We start from the raw sequence: 23,716 nt of genomic DNA, 5'->3' as shown, positions 1-23,716 counted from the left end.
TGGTAGTGCTCCAGTCGTGTCCCCTCAGCTCACGTGGCACACATTTCCTGGAGTCCTCCTCCAATGGCCTGACGTGTGAGCCATTAATTATCTGGTCATCGTTCCTCCGTATAGCTCATTCAACAGTGTTTCTGTAAAACATACGGGCCCAGAGCAGTAATGGATGGGATCTCAATCACTTAGTCCCATAGTGCCAGAAGCCGCAATGGCAAATGCAAGTACTATTTGCATTTGGGGACAGGCTGTGCCAGTCATTGACTGCAAGCTATAGAGACTTGGTTCATCACCTAGAGCCTCCTTTCCTTCAGAAAGAATGACTAGGCATTACTCATAAAAGATCCTTAAGGAAGTTGTCTTGATTTGAATAATTGAGAAATTAGTAAAACGCTAAGTATTTTGCTTTAATGAAAAAAGTATGCCAGCCTCCATACTATCAAATTTTTGCTAATTCTGACCTTAACAACGGGTGCACAAATCTAAGGAAGGACTTCAAGATCACCCTGTGACATTCCAGCCTAGTGTTAGGTGTAAGTCACGACATCCCAAGAGGTATTAGTGTTATTGCTTGAAAGCTGTCCATTTCATTAACGTGTGCAGTTGGTCAGCGGCCTCACTCCGGCACACAGTATTTATGTTGCCTGCTCCTGTTCTAATTTACGTTTGTTAGGAGGACAGTTGCTGCCCTTTTTTACTGATGATTTTTTTTGGCTTCACTAGGTTTCCTGCTCTCTCTCATCCCCATCTTGATTTGATTTGGCCCTCACTGGGGGAGTTCATCTCTGTGGGGATGTACTGGGCAGGACCTTCAGGGTCTCACACCTACTTCTCCTCCTCTGTAGTGAAAGGTTTTTACCCTGTGGTTCCTTTCTACCCCAGCATTCTTCTCCATGGCAGCAGGGAGGGTCGTCCAAAATGCAGGTCACATTATGCTAATCCATGCTCTTTTTCATAAAGGCCAAACTCAGCTGCTGCCCATTTCTCCAGGCTCTTCATTCAGTCACATTGATGACTCACTTTCCTCCCTGGACTAGGATGCTCAGTGAGGGCAACAAGATGCATCTTCATCCCCTGCCCTGAAACCACACTGTGATCAGACAAGCTATATAATCACTGCTCACAGCTACTTTCTTAGAATTCCATGATTCCTGTTTCTTTGTGACAAAGACGGGGCATTTCCTTCCTCTTGGTGTGCGTCAAGTCTCCCTGTTATGTGGACATTTATGTGAAAGGAATATCTGGACTTCATTTTAATTTGGCAAGTCTCAAATTACAAAGGCTTGCAAAGGCTTGGTAGGAGCCAGATAGGTTGGTTTCTGTTGATGCCTGTTGCTGCTTTGTTTCTAGAATACTCTAAAATGACCACAGAGTTCCCAGGGATTGGCTTGAATGTGGCTTGTAGCCGTGGCCTAGCCATGTCGTAAAATGTGATCTGAGGCAGAGCTTGATTTACATTGGCTGATGTTGGGTTGTGTCAGTATGCCAGAAGTTTGCTCACCTAAGAGTCGGTTTTAATATGTGCTATCTCAACTGCAAGGCTCCTACGCAGCAGTCAGCCAGCCCTACTGTTAGACTGCCCATGGAAGTAAATCTTCGTCATCAGGTCACCAGAACACTGTTTGGCTCTTCACCTAGTGGCTCAGAGGACCGGAGCGTCTGCCAAAGGAGCCATTTGGTTCCCTTTGGGTACTGCCTGTGCCTCTCTGTTTATCTCTCAAGTCCAACCGGAGAAGTCCATCGTGTTCTGCTGTCTCCTCATCATGACCCTTTGCCTTTCATTTTTAGATCAGACAGAAAAGGGGCCGATGCCCTGGACATGGCATGGCTCTGCTCCTTAAAGCTGTTGCCATGGTTGAAATCTCTGAGAAATCGGAGCATTTCCACATTCACTTCCTCAGCACTGAATGAATCCTGGCAGAGCCCAGGAGCTCATAAGTGGTAGCCTAGAATTCTTTTTTCCTTTTTTTTAAAGCCACAATATTAGTAGAAGAATTTAAGGTAGATCAAACATTTCCTTAGGTCTTAATACTATGAGTGAAACAAGGTCCTCTGGGCATGAGCCTGGAAGGTACTGAGCAGAAGAAAGAGGCGGGAGAGATGAGAGGGAGTTTGGATGTTGTTACAGCATGGGATACCATGATGAGCAGTTCTGTGATGGGGCCCAGAGAGCTGTCCTGACGGAGACCACTGAGTCCCAGGTGGTGGCCTAGAGTGGCAAAGGAAGGCTCTGGAAGTGCAGGAAAGTCCCAGTTCCATCTTGCATGGAGCCTTTGTTCTGAAGTGTGAAGCAACGCAGTCAGCTGTGAGCTAGGATAGCCATAGAAACATGTTGCTTTAGGAAGGCAGGAAGGCCTGAGCCACATTTTCTGCCCAAAATGTACTGGTGAGTCGAGTCGGACTTTGCCTCTACACTTAGTCAAAAGGCTGAGAAGCGTTTAGCTCCTTGGCTTTTCTGAGGCCCATTTTCCTTATCCATAGAAAAGGAGAAGCAGTCTGTGATGTGGGGCTGACACGTCAAGTGAGATAACGTGTGAGGTATTCTGCAAGTGCACAGTAATGAATTTTCTTCTTGCACGTCACTTGTCTGTTTTCTAGCAGAGGGCCAAATCCTTTGTATCCAGTGAGTCAGAGGCAGGCTTCTCCAGACCGCTGGATTCAGTAAGGGTTGGCAAAGTCCTACCTGCAGCTGTCTCCAAGAATGTAGATGTGAGGAAGGTCTACTTCGGATGAATTAATTGGGTAGGACGGCATCGAAGCAACCAGAGGATACCATTTTAAATAGTAAGAAAAAATATATTATTTTTCGAGAAAGGGTTTCTCTGTGTAATAGCACTGGCTGTCCTGGAATTCACTGTGTAGACCAAGCTGTTCTCGAACTCACAGAGATCCACCTGCCTCTGCCTCCTGAGTGCTAGGATTAAAAGTGTGTGCCACCACGTCCTTCATAAGAAACTATTTTTAAATAGATTACTCTGGGCTGGGAAGGTAGCTCAGTACTAGGGTGCTTGCTCAGCATGCAAAGGCTCTGGATTCTATCCCTGGTCCCTGCTCTACGCATACACAGACACATAAACACATGGACACACATGCACATGCACACATACGTATACATATACATGGACACACATGTATACATATGCACATACAGTCACATTGTGTGTTGAAAACCTAATGATATCAAAGTTATTTTGTTACTGACCATAACCTTATCATTCCTACCTCCAGGGAAGGAAAAATATTCAAGACGGTGCAAGTGATGGTGAAATCCCCAAATTTGACGGCGCTGGGTACGATAAGGATCTGGTGGAAGCCCTGGAGAGGGACATTGTGTCTCGGAACCCTAGCATTCACTGGTGAGAGTCCTGAGTTACAGTAGAGAAGAAAACAAGTCACAAGGCCGGGTTGTGAGGCTCTTCCCTCCTCCCCATCGATCTCCTGATAATGCCTTGTCTGTAATAACAACAGAGGAACGTGACATTTCATTTGTTGTTGACAAAGTTTGCTAACTGCATAATGTGCTCTAATTAGTGACCCAGTGTGTTTTCACTGGTCATTTTTAATAGTAAGAGTTAGAATATAGCCTTACTATAAGATAATTTTATAAGTCAATAAATTTAAAGTAATTAGCTGTGGCCATAAATCAGAGGTGTCCCTGAGTAAACGTGCAACTGTTCTCTCAAAGGGATGACATAGCAGATCTGGAGGAGGCTAAGAAGTTGCTCCGGGAAGCTGTTGTCCTTCCCATGTGGATGCCTGACTTTTTCAAAGGGATTCGAAGGCCATGGAAGGTGAGCATGTCTGACAGTCTTGAAGTGGGGATGCTTCATAACGAAGGGCAGCCTGCCGTGGATCTGTGTGTTACCAATGTTGGTACGCTGGGCAGCTCACACCCCTCCACACCTCTTGTGAATTTGTAGTGAGATGTGCTGCAACCACACAGAAAGAGAGAGAGAGAGAGAGAGAGAGAGAGAGAGAGAAAGAGAGAGAGAGAAAGAGAGAGAGAGAAAGAGAGAGAGAGAGGGAGGCTCAGAGCAGTGAAGCTGCTCTCTTCCAGGTCATGTGTTTCAGTTGCTGAGCTAGAGGTTAATTGTAAGAACTTTTGGGTGTCTATTTCTGTGAATAAAAAGTTAAACAAGTTATGTGTCTGTCTGTGTCTGTGTCTGTGCATGTGAGTGCAGGTGCCTTCAGAGGCCAGAAGAGGGCATTGGATCCCCTGGAGCTGGAGATAAAGGTGGTTGTGAAATGCCTTATGTGGGTGCTGGGAACTGAGCTCAGGTCCTCTGCAAGAGTAGCACATTCTCTTTACCACTGAGCCATCTTCCCAGCCCCAGCAGGGTCGCTCTAAGTAGTCCACAGAATTATAGGATTGTCTCCCCTTGAGTTCAGGAAAAAGGGCTCTTTGCTGCCACGGCTTCTGTTTCCTCTCCCCTTTCTTCCTTCTCCCCTCCTTTTTCCCTCCTTACCTTTTGTTTTACCAGACAGGGTCTCTCTGTGGTCCACACTAGCCTCCATCTCTGAACACTCCATGTACACTACCCACGTGCCAGGATTATGGGTGTGAGCACCATACCTGCTCAGCCATTTTTTATGAGCTTATCTCTGGCCACTTCTGACCTGAAACACCTGGAGAAATCACTTTTATCATCTTCTTGTTGCTCTTGCTAAATACACTAGTCACACCATGACAACCAAGTTTGTATTTTGCTGGGGATCCTCATGTACACCAGTGTGATCAGTTGATGATAGTTCATGAGAAACATTTAAATCCAGTATGTTGCTTAATTTCTCTGTGGATTTTCAGGGTGTGCTGATGGTTGGACCTCCAGGGACTGGGAAAACCATGCTAGCTAAAGCGGTTGCCACCGAATGTGGGACAACCTTTTTCAACGTCTCCTCTTCCACCCTGACTTCTAAGTACAGAGGCGAATCTGAGAAGTTGGTCCGTCTGTTGTTTGAAATGGTAAGTGTGCTGTTTGTCTGTCTGGGCCTGTGGTTCCTCATACCCGGGTCTGCGCCCCTTGTGATCTTCTGAAAGAGTGGTGTGGGTGTATTGTGCTAGCTGTGGGCACATTAGTAGTAGGGGGTTTTGTGGAATACTTGGTGTGTCTTCAACATATCTTTCTCTATGACATGAAAAAAGGCCCTTTAGCATCCTGTCCAATGAGGGTGACTGGCATTTTGGATGTCTAGTGCAGTGATGGACGGAAGACTTTTTAAAACCAGCTAGAGGTGGATCTGTCAGTAGATATCGATTTATTAAAATTGCTTCCAGTAAGGTTTTTTTTTTTTCTTTCCATGGTGATATCTCTCATCCTAAAACTAGGAAGAATTACCAGGGTGGTGCCACATGCCTCGGGAGGCAGACAAGTGGATCACTTGAGTTTGAGGCCTGTGTGGTCTATATAGCCAGTTCCAGGCCAGTCAGGACTACAAAGTAAGATCTGTCTCAAAATAATAATAACTAAAACATAGAAAAAACAGTATTGAATCTCTGTGTATCTTTCACTCAGTGTCACCAACTGTGTAGGTTTTAATTTTGGATTTTTTTTTCCTAAAAAGATTATCAGGGACAAGACAGGGATAGCACTTAAACAGAAATTGTAGCTTCATTTGCTGCTATTTTAGAATGACTTAAAAATACAGAGTGCTTTATGAGATCGCAGAATGATTACTTTCAATGTTTTCACCAAGGCTAGGTTCTACGCCCCCACCACGATCTTCATTGATGAAATAGATTCTATCTGCAGTCGAAGAGGAACATCGGACGAGCATGAAGCAAGTCGCAGAGTCAAGTCTGAGCTGCTTGTCCAGATGGACGGTAACTGACATTTAAAGACTCTCCCACGATCACTCCTTCCAGCATGGCTGGACTCAGGCTTTGTAAGTTCTCACTGAGGATCAGGAGGCAGCTGGGAGTTCTTTTTAATCACTTGCTCATCCACCCACTTGTTCATGCATCTGGAAGTACTCATGGAGTACTCACAGTGAACCGTGTGCCAGTGTCCAGGTTCTAGGCTATGGAGCAAGGGACTACTCCAGTCACCAAGGGGTTTGCTGGCAGAGCCAAGGCTCTGAGGGGCTGGGAGTCCCTGGGCCTCCAGACCACCGGAGAGCTCCACAAGGGCTCCACAGTTTCAGTAGTAACATCAAGGCCTGTTTACTGATTTTGCTTTAATCCTCTCACAAGTCTGTAGTAGAGTATTCTAGAGTCCACAGAACCTGCAGAGTTCCAGAGGATGGAGGGCAGAAGCACGTGGGAGAGTGCAGCTGTTCTCTTACTTACTCGACGTTGTGCCATTTAAAAAGTCTTCTAGCCCAGCAAGGGTGGCCCATGGCTTTACTCCCAACACTCAGGAAGCAGAGGTAGGCTGATCTCTGAGTTCAAGGCCAGTCTGGTCTACAGAGTGAGTTCCAGGACAGCCAGAGCTACACAGAGAAACCCTGTCTGGAAAAACAAAAACAAAACAAAACAAAAAAAGGTCTTCTAATTAAGACGGGAGGTTTTGAAAACTATGATTGTTTTTCATAAGATAAATCTTAATTAGATGAGTCATGGAGTCTTATTTTTACAACGAATTAATACTTGGAGCATTCTATCTATCTACCTGTCTGTCTGTCTGTTTATCTGTCTATCATCTATCTACTTATGGTGCTGGGCTAGAACTTGGAGCCTTGTGTCTGATGGGCAGGCACCACTGAGCCACTTCCCCGCCTGTCCGTGTTTTGTTTCTAATGGAAAACACTGACAGACACACTCCACACTGTGATCGGGATTTTTAAGAGCATCAAAGGTCTTGAGACCCAAACCTTTGAGACCAACTGCTACGCCAAAGGCAAACAGCTGACCAGAAGTCACACAAGGTTCCTCTGTGGCAGAGGGAACTCTGGGTGTGGCAGTCATAGTGGTCAGGAGGGGAGGGCTGCCACACGGGAGGCAGAGGGCTTTGATACACGGCTGGAAATGTCTGGGCAAAGAGGAGAAGCATTTGGGGAGCCGTGGGGAAAGGAGAGTTAGGGGCTTAGCACTTCTTTAGACACAGCTCAGTCTGGTAGTTGTGTGTAGACAACAGGCAGTCTAAGCAGTCCACAAGAAAAGATACAAACGTGTCTAAAATATTCAGCATGTGCTGTTTTGATCATCCACCAGTTGTGGACTCGATGTCTTAGTTACTGTTCTATTGCTGTGAAGAGGCATTACGACCAAGCCAACTTTAGAAGAAAGCATTTGACTAGGGCTCACTCACGGTTTCAGAGCGTTAGTCATTATTATCCTAGTGGGGATTCCGGCAGGCATAGTGCTGGAGAAACACTTGAGAGCTCACATCTGATTTGCAAGTCGCAGGCACAGAGAGAGAGAGATGGAGACGAGACTCTGCCTGGACTGGACTTTTGACACTGCAAAGCCCACCCCTAGTGACACATCTCCTCTAGCAAGGCCACACCTCCTAATCCTTCCCAAAAAGTTCCTCTAACTGGGGACCAAGCATTCAAACATAGGAGCCTATGGGGGCCATTTTCATTCAAAACACTACCCTTAGGATGGGTACTTAACATCACATGGTACGCAATGCCAGGCACTGAGAGACCACAATGGTGCTGTGTGCTAGGAGACCTGTCCCTCAGTCAGTGTGCCATTTCAACTCTTGCTTATATATGAAAGGAAGGAATATGTTTTATTTGGGGGGAAAGCATTGCAGAAAACATGAGGTATTTAAAATTGGGGCTAGGACATCACTGAATACACATTCAGCCAGCAGGATTTCATCGAATAGTATCATGGCTGCTTGTTAGATTGAGAGATTTATTCCTCATAAGAACGATTTAAAAAGGCATTTAGTAATGATTTATTTATTATGCATGTTGCATTGGGCTGCTCAAAATATACTGCTTTGATAAACATCATGTTTGTGAGCTAACGTATGAATAACATTTCCTGTGTGTTGCCCAGAGCCAGTTGTACACTCTCAGAGGTTTTGTTGTTGGTGTGTTTTTAGACAAGTTCTCTTTATTTTGTAGATCTTGCTGTTCTTGACTCGCTACATAGACCAGGCTGGCCTTGAACTCACAGAGATTCCCCTGCCTCTGCCTCCCGAGTACTGGGATTAAAAGCGTGCACTGTCATGCCTGGATAAAGTTTTTAATCCTGTAATTTTAATTGTGAAGAAGCACAGAAACTCTGGTTGTTCTGATCATAAAACACTGTGCAGTGTGTCAGCTGTTCTCACGTCCTGAGAAAGCCAACAAAATTAAACCCAAAACTAAGAAGAAAAAAAAGAGGCAATTTATAGTGAAAACATTCCAGTATCAATTTTCAGAAGCAACATGCACTATTTTCCTCCATAAAGGCTGGAAGATCCCTCCTTGGGTGTCAAATTCTTTAGCTCCTTTGTCCTGTTCTGTGTTGGTGTCTGGTTTTCCACTCCATCAGGGTCACAGACACGGGAAGTTGCTTCACTGAGGTTCCACCAAGAGCTGTGGCTGACACTAGAGAGGCTGGCTGAGGGGAAGCGCTGAAATGGCCATCACAGAACACTGACAGCCCTCTCCCTGCACAGGAGTTGGAGGAGCCTTAGAGAATGATGATCCGTCCAAAATGGTGATGGTTCTGGCTGCCACTAACTTCCCATGGGACATCGATGAAGCTTTGCGAAGGAGACTAGAGAAAAGGATCTATATCCCTCTCCCAACAGGTATGACGCCTTCCTCTTACTGGATCTGGAACTTCCTGTCATTTCCTGTTAACCCCTTCTCTATTTATTTATGTAAATCTCTGTCTTGCTGTCACTTTGTCTGCAGAGCTCTGTGGCATTAGGAGGCCAGTCGGAGGGATGGAAACAGGTCTTGTGACTCCTTTGCATTTCAGAGAAACCCTTAGCCTCACAGCAGTATTTGTGCTGATGAGTTTGGTAGCACTCGGGTTCTTACATCTAAAATTGGATTTCATTAACCCTAATTTAAATAGTAAAATGTTGTCTTGGGGAGCTTTCAAAAGTGGTTTTCTCTTGAGTGTTGAAATTTTCTTAAGCTATTTTTATTTTTTCCTTTGTGATAAATATATATGTAGTGAGAGGTGTATGTCTTGTGTATTATGATTGGATGAGTTCTCTGAAGTATGTTGTCGAGTTGAATCAGTGTGGTATCCTAGATAGGCTCTGGGAACTTTCTGTCACCCAGAAGGCTTCTGGGTGCCTCAGCAGTTCATCTAAATCTCTGTTGCATAAGCAATTTGCCTCGTCCTCCGTCACCACAGACCAGTTTCTCCCTTGCTAAGCTTTGTGTGAACAGTGTGGTGACAGCATACAGTCAGTGTCTGGTGGCACTCGTCCTGCAGAACGTCTTTGAGATTTGCACATGAGTGCACCTGCCAGCATTTTCTTCTCCGTGTGATAATGTCACTGTGTGCTGATTCCCCTGCTGATGGGCCCAGGAGTTGCTTCTAGTTTTGGCTCTTCAGAGTAGAGCTATAAAGCTTATACATATTTTTATGGATGACTGATTTTAGGTCTCTGGATAGGATGAATGGGCTAGATCAGTCGTTGGGGAGGTGTATGCTTAACTTTATAAGACTGGTGCTCTGCTCACCTCTAACCAGGCACCTGTACTCCCCTTTCTAAGAAAGACCCAGCTGTCTCCGGAGTGGCTGTGCATGCGCCGGTGCCCGTGGGCAGTGCCGCAACCTGCCTGTACCTGCTGTGGCCGGTGTTTCCATTTGACTTGCTCTGCTCGGTGTGAAATGCATCTCGATATGGTCAATCTGTGCTCCTCTGATGACGTATATCTTGAGCACCTTTTCAGGAACTTATGTAGTGTGCCCCTCATTTTATAATATTTAGTGTTTTATTAATACTTTATATAAATTCTCTTTACTTGTATTTTTATAATTTTTCCTTCCACTTTGCAGTTTAGTTTCAATTTTTTTTTTTTTTTTTTTTTTTTGGTTTTTTCGAGACAGGGTTTCTCTGTGTAGCTTTGTGCCTTTCCTGGAACTCACTTGGTAGCCCAGGCGGGCCTCGAACTCACAGAGATCCACCTGGCTCTGCCTCCCGAGTGCTGGGATTAAAGGCGTGCACCACCACCGCCCGGCTAGTTTCAATTTTCTTAATATTATTTCTTGATAGCCAAAGTATTTTAATTTGGCTTTAATTTGTAAAGACCTTTTTCAAGGTTTTTTGTTTTGTTTTTTATTAGTAGGGCTTCCTGTATCTTAGTAAGTATCTGCTTACCCCTAGGCTGTAAAGCTTTCTTCTTCTGTTTACCTCTAGAAACTATATTTAGCTCTGTGATTCTCCTTGAATTAATTTTATGCATGGTAGTTGGGTAGGCTTTTATTTTTCCATGTGTATATTCAGTTCTAGTACCATTTGCTGAGAGGAATTTCCTCAATTCATAGAAGTCTTAAAAACTGGCACCTTGCAGAGTATATTCCTGATACTAATGGAATTGAATTAGGAACTAACAATAAAGTATGTAGACTACCCCCAGTATTTTACTACTGAACAAGTTAGCCCTGGATAACAGAAGAACCAAAGAAAATTGGAAAAATTGAAAATATTATCTTGATAGAAAGAATGTGTCACACTGACTATTGTGATATGAAGGCGACGTAGTTGTTTTAAGGTCTGTAAATGTGTGTGTTAAAAAAGTTTGAGTAGGTCTATGTTAGCCTTGAAACAGGAATGAAACAGAAATTAGTCTCAGTATGTAGGAAAAATAAATTAGAAAAATGTAAGTGAAATATGAAATAGAATAGTAACAAGGCAAACGTTTGTTTTTTTAAATGAATATTGACAAATCTCTAGAGGAATAATGAAGAACAACAGAGATCAGTTACCAGCGTTAGGCATGAAGGAGTCATCACCACAGCTCTTACAGACAGCAAAGGAAATGAAGTAACTCCAGATGATGTCAGCTGAGTGAAAGTGGACCCTCCCTGAGTGCTCTTCATTGCAGATCTCCATCAGTGGAGACCATGGAAGTCATTGGGGTGAAAGAGTCACAGCATTTGCACTTAAAGAAGAAAGGCCTCAACTCGGCCCTCTGTTTCTACTTTCAGAAAAGGAGAAAGTTAAATTCAAAGAATAATCTACCTGCACCACTATTGGTGAAATTATTAAGGCCACTCCATGTAGTTAAAAGATTTATTTAATGGCATAACTTACAAATTAAGGGATAGGTAGGTCGCGGGGTCTGGGGAAGGTGTATCACAGTCCAGCAGTGTTCTCTGGAGCTCTGCTTGGTCCACCTCCACTATCCAGGGTCCCGGAACCGCGAGAGCGCCTGCCGATCCAGATCTCGGGTCCCCAGGTGCCTCCCTTGGCCCCGCCTTGTAGGCGTGACAGTTGCCGAAGTCTCAATGGGGGTTGGAACTTCCAGATCAAAGCTGGAATGGCTACCCACTACACACTACAGTCTAGTGAGCCGGAAATCAGTGCCCTGGGCAGTTTTCCTGAAGGCCAAGTATTAGACGCAGACACATGCTCCCCTCTTCTCTTTCCTCCCTAAGGAGCTGTGCAAGCGTTTCTTCAAGGTGCCAGAGGTTGTTCTGGCAGCCCTCAGGCCAAGGTGTGCCGATTCCTCCTCTGTGCCCGGGGCCTGGGCCAGCACAGTCAAGTCCTTTGGCAGTGCTAGGAAGCTGGAATGTGGGGCACACACCTCCCTCTACTCATTTCCTCCCAAGGGGAAGCTGCAAGTTGGCCTTCTTCTCCTGGTCTCTAGGAGCTGTTAGCCTGGGGAAGAACTGATTGCAGAGCCAGGCGGCATTTCTTACCCATTTCCATGAAGTGCACACTACGGGTGTACCTGGTTCAATGGCTTGCTAGCTGGCTTCTGAGCCGTGGTCATCAGGAGGAACAGCATCTGGGGCCTCTTCCCTGTGCTGCTGGCACTCTGAGCCTCTGTTTTTACGTGATGTCAGCTGTCATTCATATCACTGTCCTCTTGTATGCTGAGGTGTGTCTTTCCCTCTCTAGTTAATTCTTTGCTTTTAAAAATCAGTTTTCCTGAGGAAAAGCTTAGACACAATAAACTTAATCCTCATAAGATTCTGAGCTATGGCAGCTGTATACCGCCATGCAACCACACACCAAGAAGCAAATGCACCTTGTCCTCCTGAAGAGGCTTCTGGAACCCCTTCCCTGTCTGCCTTTGTTTGTTTTCCTGTGTGAACATGTCACAGACTGTCTCCTTCCCCACTGACATCAGACCGTCTTCCTTCCCACTGACATCAGACTGTCTCCTTCCCACTGACATCAGACTGTCTCCTTCCCACTGACATCAGACTGTCCTCCTTTCCCACTGACTGACATCAGACTGTCCTCCTTTCCCACTGACTGACAGCAAACTGTCTCTGGATTAAGGCCGTTGTGAATGAGGCTGCTGTGAGCATTGGTGGTTGGTTGGGTGGCAGATGCTCTAGTCTCTCCTGCGTCAATGCTGAGACGTGACGTGGTGGCACAGGTGTCGCTGTAGCAACGGGCCACTCATCGGGCTGTTGTTCAGATGGGGCACTTTGTGATTGAGTAGTTGGCTGTAATGCGGGTGTCCTCTGTTTTATTCTGCATGTGTGTTAGATATCTTGGTCCTCCTGCGACCATCACTGGGGTACTGTTTGTTCCTTCTAACCTCTTTTCCTGAGAGGCCCCATCTGTCTTTGTTCACGGACCCTTTCCTCTGCCGCCTCTTTTCAACTTTATATCCATCGTGTGAATTTTCGTTTTAGGTTTATTTTGTGCATCTTTCATTTCCTGTTTTAAATAGTTTCTGTTCCTTTGCTGGGATTCTTCATTGCTGTTTTATCCCCTTTTGTCTCTCTTGGCCTTGAATTCTTGGAATTCTTTCCCGCATTGGTTGGGTGGTCTGTGTCTAGGAATAGAGTTGTGGCAGAAGTGATGCTAAGGACTTCTAAACCTAGTTTCTGCCTGATTTCCCCACTTGAGGGCTGGCAGCCATGACATGAGGTTACTCAGGCAGCCATGGCGAAGCCCACATGGGAACAGCCACCATCTTGCCAGTCATGGAAATGAGTTGCTTCTGGATTGACTGGTCTAGGCCTGTAGTGCAATCTCATGAGATACTTTCTGTCCCAGTGAGCTTTAGCTGTCAACTTGACACAGTCTAGAGTCCCCTGAGAAGGGAGTCTTAATAGCAGATTGGCCTGTGAGCATGTCCATGGGGAATTGTCTTGATTGTTAGTGGATGTAGGGGGCCCAGTCTACTGTGGGTAGCACCATCCCTATGCAGTTGGACCTGGACTATATAGGAGAGCTAGCTAAGTGTGAGTCTGGGAGCCAACATGTTTCTGCTGTACTTTCCGGGCTGTGAGTGAGTCGCTGGTCAGAGATAATGCTTCGTGGAGTAATGAGCAGTCCTGCCTTCAGCTTCCTGCTTGACTTCCTGCTCTGACTTTGCTCAGTGATGACTGTGACCTGGAAATGTGAGCCAGATAAACCCATTCTTCTGAGACATCACTTTTGGTCAGAGTGTTTTATCACAGCAACAGAAAGCAACTAGGTCGTCTTCTGTTAGGGTTGTACAAAGAAAAAGAACCTAGAGAGTGTGTCTGTCTGTGTGTTGGGGGTGTGGAAGAGAGAGAAGAGGAGACAGGAAGAGAAAGAGATACTGATGGATGGAATAATTTTAGGGTATGGCTCATGTAATCACGGAGCCTGGCAAGTCCACAGTGTGCAGGCTGAGCTGTCACAGTAGAGACCCAGGAAGAGCTGATGTCACAGACACTTGAGCTAGAAAGCTGCCTGCCTCCAGGTTCCTTTTTCCTGGGAAAGGACAATGTTTTAAGCTATCTAGACCCTCAACTGATCAGGTGAGGCCCAGCAACATTGTGAAGCAGGTGGTCTGCCATCTTCAAAGTCCACTAATTTAAATACTCAGCTCCAGAATAAAGTTTGATGTAAGATTCGGGCACCGTGTCCCAGCCAAGTTGAACAGATAAAATTGTCAGCGCAGACCCCAAGCCAAACCTTTCTAGATAAGCTGCTTCCAGATTCTGATTCAGAAACTGTGGGAATAAAACATTCTTTTAAGCCTCAGAACTTTAGTGTTTTCTGAAATAGCTTGCCACCTCTCGCTTTATGTTAGCCCATTCTGACCTTTAGACCGCCTGTTTCCGTTGTCTGGTTTCTAGTTGTCTTGATTTATTTGCATTTTCTGTTCATTAGTATGTCCAGTGATTTATATCATACACTCTATACTGTAGGGAGTTGGGTATTGCTTTCCTATAAAGGATGTCCCTGCAGGCACTCAGAGGCAAAACTCAGAAAAACCCATCTTAAAATTCTTGGAGCTGGAAAGATGGCCAGTGGTTAAGAGCATTGGCTGCTTTTGGAGAGGACCCAACACCAACATAGTAGCTCACAACCATTTGTGACCTGAGTCCCAGGGGATCCAAAGCCATCTCTAGCATACACGGGGTACACAGCCGTACAGGCGGGTAAACCCTCATACATGAAAATACCTGCTCTCGTGTTTTTATTGACGTTTAGAGTTGTTTACCAGAGGAGGGCTGGGCTGGCATCAGTTAGTCTCTGTGGCTGGAAAGGGAAGCCTTGCCCACAAACTTTGAAAGTGTATTCTATAACATATTACTGATGACTCTTGGGACTTGGCCTCCAGGCTGTGGAACGTAATTAATGGTAGAATTGCAGCTCACAGGCTCTGCCTCATGGCGGCTCTCCTGGCTGCTGCTCTCAGTCCTGCCACTGATAATCTTAGGATGTACAACCACTCCTTTTTCATACCGCGCTGCGGAGTTACTGGTTGAGCTGTGAAGCCATCTTACCTACAGCCGTAGCTGAAGTGACTTCACGTAGAGACTCAGCCGCTGCACTGTCACGCCGGGTCGCAGCCCACACCGCACCGGTGACTGGAACACGTTTGTCCCAAAGCTCCAGGCTCATTTCACCTCCAGAACACTGTATCTGGAGGTGAAGGTTTCCAAGTTGTGCCCTCTCTTTTCCTTTTTTCTGGAAAACTTTCAAAAACGCCTGCCTGTTGTCTTCCCATGGTAACCAGCCTTGCTGTTCTGTCCCCCAAGGCTGTGTGTGCGTGAACAACAGCTCAGGGCAGGATCGTTTGTTAGCATTCTCGGTTTATTCAGTAGTCGGCACGTCCAACCCTCTTGTCACCGCTTCTAGGAAAGAAACAGGACGTTCTGAGAACTGAGCAGCTCCACGGTGTGCCCGCTGGCACACGCGCTTCCAGACCACTGCTAACTGCTGCCGTCCTTTTATAGAAGTGATTTATTGGTTTTCCTTGTAATTTTATCACTTAATATATTTCCAAACAGCTTTATTTCTTTTGCAATTTTACATAAATTCAGTCACAAAACGGTGTCTGTTTGTCTTGCTGCTTTTGCCCAGTGTGTTTTAGAGACTCTATGTTACCACCTACAGATAGATGTAGTTTCTTCTTGGTGCCTGTGGTGTTAACTGTTTGGTTTTTTAGGGGTTCCATTGCAAGCACCAAAGCCCACTTGCATTTAACAACAGAAATCCACTTGCTCACAGCTGTGGAAGCCAGGTGTGATGCGTGTGGGGCTCTCTCCCAGATGGGAGTGCTTGTGATACAGAAACGTGTTGCTAGCAGTGGAAGAAAGGAGAAAAGGAAGCTTTGCGGAGAGCCAGCTTCTCTACAACAGAGAGATGCTTCTGGATGCAAGGAAGGAGTGACGAAGGAGAAAGGGACAGCCACGCTCCTTCTGGGCACAGGCAGAAAGAGGTCCTCTGGGAACACAGGGCCACCTTTCCTCATTCCTTTGATGGTCTGGTGTTTCTGGTCAGCGTGGTTAGTAGATGACTTTACCTTGAAGGGCATGAGAGACTAGGTACATCTTGGTCAGATTAACCCTGAATTATAGTTCTGGACAAAATATTTTCTAACAACCAACCTGTGCAGGGCAGGTGGGATCTGCTCAGAGCATAGGACAGCCAGGAGGAGAGCCACAGGATGAAGGCAGAGATGCCAGGCCTTCTCATCCTGTTCTAGTCATGGCTGTCTGCGGACCCAGGAGAAGACAGTATTTCCTTCCAAAGCACCTGCTAAGGAAGGGAGCCGAAGGCCCTGTCAACAGTAGCGCCCTGGTACAGGTGCTCGCCAGCAAGGCTGATAGGAAGTCGTGACCCGGGTGGGTCTCCCCAGAATTCATGCTGTCCAGTCTCCTGAGCAAGTGAGGAGACAGCTGTGATCCTCAGATCAAGGCCATGGAGTCATCTTTCACTCCGAGGTCCTCTCTGCCTGGTAGATGCCACCTTCCTCTGGTGTCTACACATGGCCTTCCTCCTGAGTAGGTCTGTGTCCTCACCTTTTAAGAAGAGCATCGGTTATATTGGGTTAGGACAGACCTGTGTGACCTCATTTCATCTTTTTAAAAACCTCTGTCACCAAGTGCGGTCACATTCCGAGGACTTGGAGTTAGGACTTCAGCGTAAGAAAATTTGGGGACATGGTCTCAAGCTAATGGGCGTCCCTAATTCGAGCATTGTCTTCAGGTTAGCTTCTCCTCTGGCCCCTCTGTCGTATGTGGTGTGTGTGCACGTGCGAGCGAGTGCTGTGCACGCACCCCTGGAGGCCGGAGGTTGGTGTCGGGTGTCCTCCGTCACTCCTTATTTATTTTGAGACAGAGTCTCTCAGTAACCTGGGGCTAATTGACTGAGTAGACTGGCTGGCCAACGAGCCTTCAGATCCCCGTTTCTGCCCCCTCCATTTTGATGTGGGTGCTAGGGATCCAAACTCAGGTCCTGATGATTTCATGGCAAGCAGTTTACCTGCTAAGCCGTCTCTCCAGCCCTAGTATTCCTCTTTAAAAATATGTATCTTAAGAATTCCCCTAAGATTATTAACTATTTTCCTGGTTATCTTCTAAAATGCTTATAATTTTACATTTATTTTACTTGTAATGTACTGACACTGATTTTCGTGTATATATGAGGGAAAACTGGATCTCATTTCCCCTGAGGAGAGGTTCACATTTCCTATTGCCTGAACCGCCTGTTATAACCCGGAGTCTAACTCTACCTCCCTCCCGTTTCTGCCCACTGACGTGTTTGTCTCCACAGTGCCCACTGGCAGGGCCCTGTGGCTTTGCAGGCCATCCTATAAATTGTTAGCAGCAATGCTTCCCACTTCTTGGTTCTCTCCATATGTATACACATTTTAGAATCTGCCATCAGATTCTATAAACAGACCTCTTCAGACTTCATGGAAATGCTTTGATGTTCTGAATTGGGGGAAGAATTGAGTCATGAAAGAGAGAACTAATAGAAACAAACCTGTAGGGTCTGACTTTAACGGGAGGCGATGATGGGATATGGTGTGACTGCAGGATGAGGTGGGTTAGAAGCCATAAGGCCAGGCAAACGGGGACATTCACTTTGAATTGTGTTTCAGGTACTACTTAGACACCACTGTTGTATTTGCTAATAATAGTGAAAACTCTGGGTATGTCTTTGCTCTCAGGAGACGCATGCTCATGACTGTGTGGAGCAGCTCTCCATTCACAGGTGTGTGTGGAGGGGAGAAGGAGACAGGGCAGCACTATTAGCAACCAGTGAATTTTGAGGAGAAGTAAAGGACTTTTCCCCCGTATATTTAAAATTAAATAACAGTGGAGGAAGATGAAATTCATTTTGTATCTTAAGAAACAGAGAGCAAGGTAACCTGTTATGGTCTGTCACAAACTGCAGAGCACAGTGTCGAGTAGCTCAGTGGAGAGAGCCCTGTCCGCACCAGTCCTGGGAGGGAGCCATGCCGGCATGCCGCAAGTGTCTCTGGACTAACTCTCTTAGTAGAAACTTCACTACGTGTATTGTGTCACGTGCATGCAGTGCCTGTGGCCAGACTGTGGTGTCAGACCCCTGGCACTGGAGTGACAGCCGGTGTGAGCCCCACGTGGGTGCTGGGAACTGAACCCGGGTCCTCTGCAAGAGCAGCCAGTGCTCTTGACTGCTGAGCTCTCCCTCCATCCCCTCTGCCCCACCCCACCCGCCCCTAGATGTTTTTCCTTAGAAGCAGTTCTGGCTTTGGAGTACAGTGTTTATCTTTCATGGAGAACTCAGATCTTCGCATCTGTAAGAAGAATGAATTTTCTTCCGTTTTCAGGGACCGCATACAGAAAGAAGAATGCCTCTGTGTTGTGTGGCAGTTTCGGAAGCACTGGGGGACGGGCCGTCTTTGACTCTTCTTCACACTGCTCTCTGTGCCTGGATGCTGTATAGGTTCCTCAGCAAAATGATCGGTAAACTTACACAAAGCATTTCATCTTCCCGCAGCAAAAGGAAGAGCCGAGCTTCTGAAGATCAGCCTCCGGGAGGTGGAGCTGGATCCTGACATCCGCCTGGAGGACATCGCGGACAAGATTGAGGGCTATTCCGGTGCCGACATAACTAACGTCTGCAGGTGTGTCTTTGTGACCCGTGACCCAGACGTTAGTTTTATAGGATGACTAGTCTTTTGTTTGTTTGTTTGTTTTTTTGGTTTTTTTTTCGAGACAGGGTTTCTCCTGTAGTTTTGGAGCCTGTCCTGGATCTCGCTCTGTAGACCAGGCTGGCCTCGAACTCACAGAGATCCACCTGGCTCTGCCTCCCGAGAGCTGGGATTAAAGGCGTGTACCACCACCACCCGGGGGGTTTCTTCTCGTTTTTTTGCAGTGTCTCACTGTGTTTTTCTAGCTGGCTGTGTAGACCAGGCTAGCCCCAAACTCATAAAGGTCTGCCTGCTTCTGCCTTCTGGTTACTGGGACTAAATGTGTGCACCACTGCACCTGGCCTTCCCTGGTTTTTTGAGACAGGGTCTCTCAATGGTGTGAGGCTTGCACTAGGATTACAAGCATGTGCCAATATTCCCAGCATTTTGAAGGGGTGGTGGGAATTGAACTCGTGTGCTCATGCTCACATAGCCAGCACTGTTCCAACTGAGCCATCTCCCCAGCTCTTGCATTGGTCTAAACTCTTCTAACACTTCAGGATGTGACTGGTGTGAACTTCTGAGTGGCGTCCTAAGCGCACATATAAAACTGCCCTCAGGACGTTTGTCGGAACTTTGTAGTAACCGGAAGTGTCGAAAGCGCGTGCCGGTGTGGCTACTGACTGCTCTGCCTGATTCCAGGGATGCGTCTTTGATGGCAATGAGGCGGCGCATCAGCGGCTTGAGTCCAGAAGAGATCAGGGCCCTGTCCAAGGAGGAGCTGCAGATGCCTGTCACCAGAGGGGACTTTGAGCTGGCACTGAAGAAAATTGCCAAGTCGGTCTCGGCTGCGGACTTGGAGAAGTACGAGAAGTGGATGGTTGAGTTTGGATCTGCGTGATTTCTGTCAGCTGTTTCCTTTCTGGTGTTCTTGTCTATAAATGTGAAGGAATTCCTTAAATTTAAAAAAATCTGCAATTTTTAATCAGAGAAAATTTCACTTAAAGGCCAAAGCAAAACAAAACCGTCTAGAGCTAGAGAGAAATGCAGTTGAGGAATGAGATGCTTATGGAGGCTGCTGGCTTTGCGCTGACAAACCTCATTCTCGCAGAATACGCCAGCCAGGGGGCGGGGCGGGGGCGGGGCGGGGCGGGGGCGGGAGCTGGGCTGGGCGGGGGCGGGGCCTGGCTCGCAGGGCATCCGCAAAGTTTTCTTCCTCTCCCTTGTGTTCATTGTCTCTTGTTTTCCCCAGTTCTTTGCTCTCTGACCATAAAGGACACACACACACACACACACACACACACACACACACACACACACACATACACACGCGCACACACACACTTTTAGCAGCAAAACTTGGCTTCTGTCAAATTCATGAATTGTCATTTTGAGAATGATAGTCAGTTCTGAAGGAAAGAATGAATTCCAATCTGTAGAATTTAATACTTACTGTTAGTCTAACATGAGTTAGAGTTCTCACTCCTCCCTCTGCCAGTTCTTCTGTTAGCTGCTGGCTCATGTCTATCAAGGACTAGTCTATGATCTGTGGTTTTCCCCGGCATACAGTCTGTTTTTGCTGGTGCCTCTCATACTTCCTTTGGGAAGATGGGAAGCTCTTCCTTTGTTAGCAGCACGTCTTCACCCTGCCGTTTGCTCAGATCAACACGGCGATTGTTTCTTTCCCACTTCTGACACTGTGTGTGAGCTTTTTTGTTGAATTTGACTGTAGTGTTTAAGATAAGTACTCTTGAGTTCAAAACAAGTCTAGTCTCTAGGGTAATGGAAAACAAACATTTTTTTCTTCCGTACACAAGCATTTTGCTGACATGTCTGCCTACCACATGCATTGTTGTTCCTGAGCAAGCTAGAAGAGGGCATTGGATCCCCTCAAATTGCAGATACAGGCAGTTGTGAGTGACCATAAGGATGCTGGGAACAGAACCCAGGGTCTCTTCAAGAGCCCTCAGTGCTCCTAACAGCTGAGCCATCTCCCCATCCCACAAATAGAGTCTCTGAAGGTTCTCACACAGCTGGTTTAGCAAAACAGAATCCCAACAGTGAATAATGCTCATTTAAAAAGTAGAAAGTTTTCCTTCTAAGAACTTGTGCATGCAATGGGAGTAGACTAGACATGGGACATGCTCATCAGACATGGCAGTAGATAGGAGGAAGATCTCCAGAAGGGGGATGCCTGGATCTAGTCACAAGCCCCATGCCTCCCTCGTGATGGCTCTCTGTAATTAGTCATGCCTCTCTGTTTGGATCACCAGGCAGTTCATGCTTTCATAGTCAACTTAAAAAGTGTGTCTGTGATATATCCTGAAATCTTGATTCTCAAGCCTGCTGTATTAAAGTATATACATCTTAGAGGCACTTTAAAAAACTCTTAGTATGTTGCTTAAGATATTTGCCCTCTTTTCCTTACTAAAACCTATAAATGCATTATGTTCTTTTCAGGTAACATAAGCCTGGTTCTTTAAACTCCTGGAGTCATCTGATTTCTATAAATTGCCCTCTTTCTTCTGAGACACATATAAAATTTTAAATCAAAAGACATGATTTAATTGTAATAGGACTAATTCTTGAAAAATTAGGAGAGACTTATGAGCAAGCTTGCCTTTACTTATTTATCTTGAGGAAGGGTCTTACTTGGTTGCCTGAGCTGGTCTTCAGCTTTTGGACTCCGATCTTCCTGTTTCAGCTTCCTCAGTAGCTGGGACTCCAGGCCCCATCCCAGATTATCTATAAACATGTAAAAGAAACAACTGATGTGGGAGGCTGAGGCAGGAGGATCCCTAGGGATGGAAACCCAAATGTCCTCCACCTGATGAATGGGTGGGGACAGTATGGCGCAGCCTCTGACTCCCGTGGCCCCAGGCCACGCTCATACAGTCTGAAACCAGCCTGTGCTTTAACAAACAACAAAAACAAAACAAAGCCCTTCTCTGTGGCACCGAGTTGGCAGAACTTTTTCAGATTTTGCGTTACTTATCTTTGTATAAACCTAATTTCTCCTGAATTCTTCATGGAAATTGTGCATGACAGTTGTGGTCTATACTGGGGTAGGTGGTGTGTTGCAGCAGCTGAGTTAGGAGAGTCAGGTGTGCTCCCTACAGCCCTCTTTTCTCATTTTTCTGTCAGCGGATGGCAAAGGCTTTGCATGTCTTAAACCCCTGAAAGGATCTGGAAGAGGCCCCTGCAGATGCCTTTCCTCCACTGTCCTGGCTGCAGGAGACATGTTGCCCAGCCAGTAGGGATGCAGCAGGGATCCAGCAGGGATCCAGCAGGGATGCAGCAGGAATGCAGTAGGGATGCAGTAGGGATGCAGCAGGGATCCAGTAGGGATGCAGTAGGGATCCAGCAGGGATCCAGCAGGGATGCAGCAGGGATCCAGTAGGGATCCAGTAGGGATCCAGTAGGGATGCAGTAGGGATGCAGTAGGGATCCAGCAGGGATACAGCAGGGATACAGTAGGGATCCAGTAGGAATGCAGTAGGGATGCAGTAGGGATGCAGCAGGGATCCAGCAGGGATACAGTAGGGATACAGTAGGGATCGCTCTGTTTGCTTCTCAGCTGGAGGCAGACAGACGTGCCATGCCAGTAGAGGTGGTTGGGTCTGACTCTTTTGGAAGCAGGAGCGGTTGGGACTGCAGCCCAGTGACCAGTGTGTATTGTATGTAGTTGTTTGACAGGAGCTCAGAGATAGTCCCTTCGTGGGCTCACTGTGCAGGTCACTGTCTGTGTACAAGATGGCCGACAGAGGCTGTGCTGGTGTGAAGCTGTGTCAGACAGAGAGGCTCTGACTGGATGTTTTCTTCAGTGACTGTCACTCCTGGGTCTGCTGCTAAAGCATGAGTTTAGCTCATGAACGGAGAGAATGTACAAAAAGGGTTGCCCTCTCCTTTTGATTACTTTTAAAATGAGAAGTTTTAAACAGTATAAAGCTATTAAAGATCGATTTTAGTACACCCATTTTTATTTTTCCATGCCACAATTACATGGAATTATGATAAGATGTAACCATGTAGTGTGTTTGCTGTAAATGTTTTGCTTCCATACTTTTTTTAAAGTAAATTAGTATTGGTGAAATATCCCAGACAAATGTCTGGGGAAGCTGCAGCCTTCTGTTACCCAGCTTGGAAAGTCAGTGACATCACAGCTCTTTCAGCAGTGACCCACACACACTGGGTTCCGACTCCTACCATCAGAAATCCTCAGACACTGCAGGACACCCTGCCATGGGCTCCACAGGAGCTCTGTATTACAGTTATACACATAGCTGCTTGACTTCCGGATAGCTCAGAGAGTGGAGGGTAGTGAACCAGGACCCAGGAGAAGGTAGGCAGGGGCCTGGGCTCTAAAGCGAGCAGCTGTCAGGAAGGCCCAGGTCAGGCCGGTTCACAGTGTGAGGCGTTGCTCTTCTGTCCTTCTGTGCGCCCCGACTGTGCAGGAGTTACTGGGCTCCTTGGGTGTCTGAGTTCAGGAGTCTCCTTCCTTGGAGACACTGCAGGATCCCGAATCCGCCTGAGCATGGACAGTTGAGCTCCGCCTCGCCCACTTGAGATAGAAGAGCTAGACAGGTCACGTGCACAGTGGGCCTGGCTTGGGCCTCCCTGGTGCTGTCTTCTACAGCCTGTTTCTTCATAGTAGAACCTGTCCACTGTTGTCTCATTAAGTATAGGTCACACTACGGTATGCCCTGTGCTTTGGGACAAAATGTTAGGAGACTCGGCCTTTTCCAAGAAAAGGTCATTTAACTCTAAGTGTGAGGAAAGAATCAGGAATAGTCCACCTTTTTTGTATCTTTGTTTTGTTTCTTAGTGTTTTGAGCATATAATAGTTTACATTTGTCATGCATATACTATTTATGTGGCTCTTAGAGTCCGTCAAACCGAAGCACATAGGACAAAGTGGAAGGACACATCAGGATGAACTGTAAATCTCAGTGCTTAATTCTCACTGTCACTAATCATTGTTGTGGTTTGTTTACTTTGTTTAGTTACTACATGTTTACTTATTTATATTTTTAACGTAGGCTTTTCATATTTATTTAATTTTTGGATCATTTGCTTTTGACATTGTTTCTTAATGTGGGAACTAAGTATTTAAAAAATTAAATCTGTGTGATAATATATTTTTACATATTTACTTAGTAGTAATTCTTTGAATTTTTACTAGTTGTTTTTCTTCTGAACACTTTAGTTTTGGTGATATTTCTCATTTCAGGTGCCTTGTTAATAAAACCATATTAAGATGATGCTATAAAACTTTTTTTGCTTTGCTTTTCTCAAACCTTGAGAA

General features: G+C 46.1%; 1 protein-coding gene across 7 annotated transcripts in view; it reads left to right on the top strand.

Annotated features, from left to right (window-relative positions):
• Katnal1 (katanin catalytic subunit A1 like 1) overlaps nucleotides 1-19,533 on the top strand; it is a 55,348-nt gene extending 35,815 nt beyond the window's left edge. For all 7 annotated transcript variants that reach the window (XM_059249227.1, XM_059249222.1, XM_059249225.1 and 4 more), the window contains exons 5-11: nucleotides 3,223-3,350; nucleotides 3,680-3,785; nucleotides 4,799-4,957; nucleotides 5,689-5,815; nucleotides 8,553-8,687; nucleotides 18,279-18,405; nucleotides 19,114-19,533. In XM_059249227.1, coding sequence (XP_059105210.1) covers nucleotides 3,223-3,350; nucleotides 3,680-3,785; nucleotides 4,799-4,957; nucleotides 5,689-5,815; nucleotides 8,553-8,687; nucleotides 18,279-18,405; nucleotides 19,114-19,312 — 981 coding nt within the window. In that variant the 3' untranslated portion in view covers nucleotides 19,313-19,533. The remainder of the gene's footprint in view (nucleotides 1-3,222; nucleotides 3,351-3,679; nucleotides 3,786-4,798; nucleotides 4,958-5,688; nucleotides 5,816-8,552; nucleotides 8,688-18,278; nucleotides 18,406-19,113) is intronic.
• Nucleotides 19,534-23,716: the final 4,183 nt, after the last annotated feature.

This window comes from Peromyscus eremicus, chromosome 23 (genome assembly GCF_949786415.1).
Source record: "Peromyscus eremicus chromosome 23, PerEre_H2_v1, whole genome shotgun sequence".
Taxonomy (NCBI): domain Eukaryota; kingdom Metazoa; phylum Chordata; class Mammalia; order Rodentia; family Cricetidae; genus Peromyscus; species Peromyscus eremicus.
Note: the sequence above shows the minus strand (reverse complement) of the source record. Positions and strands in the feature narration are given on the sequence as shown.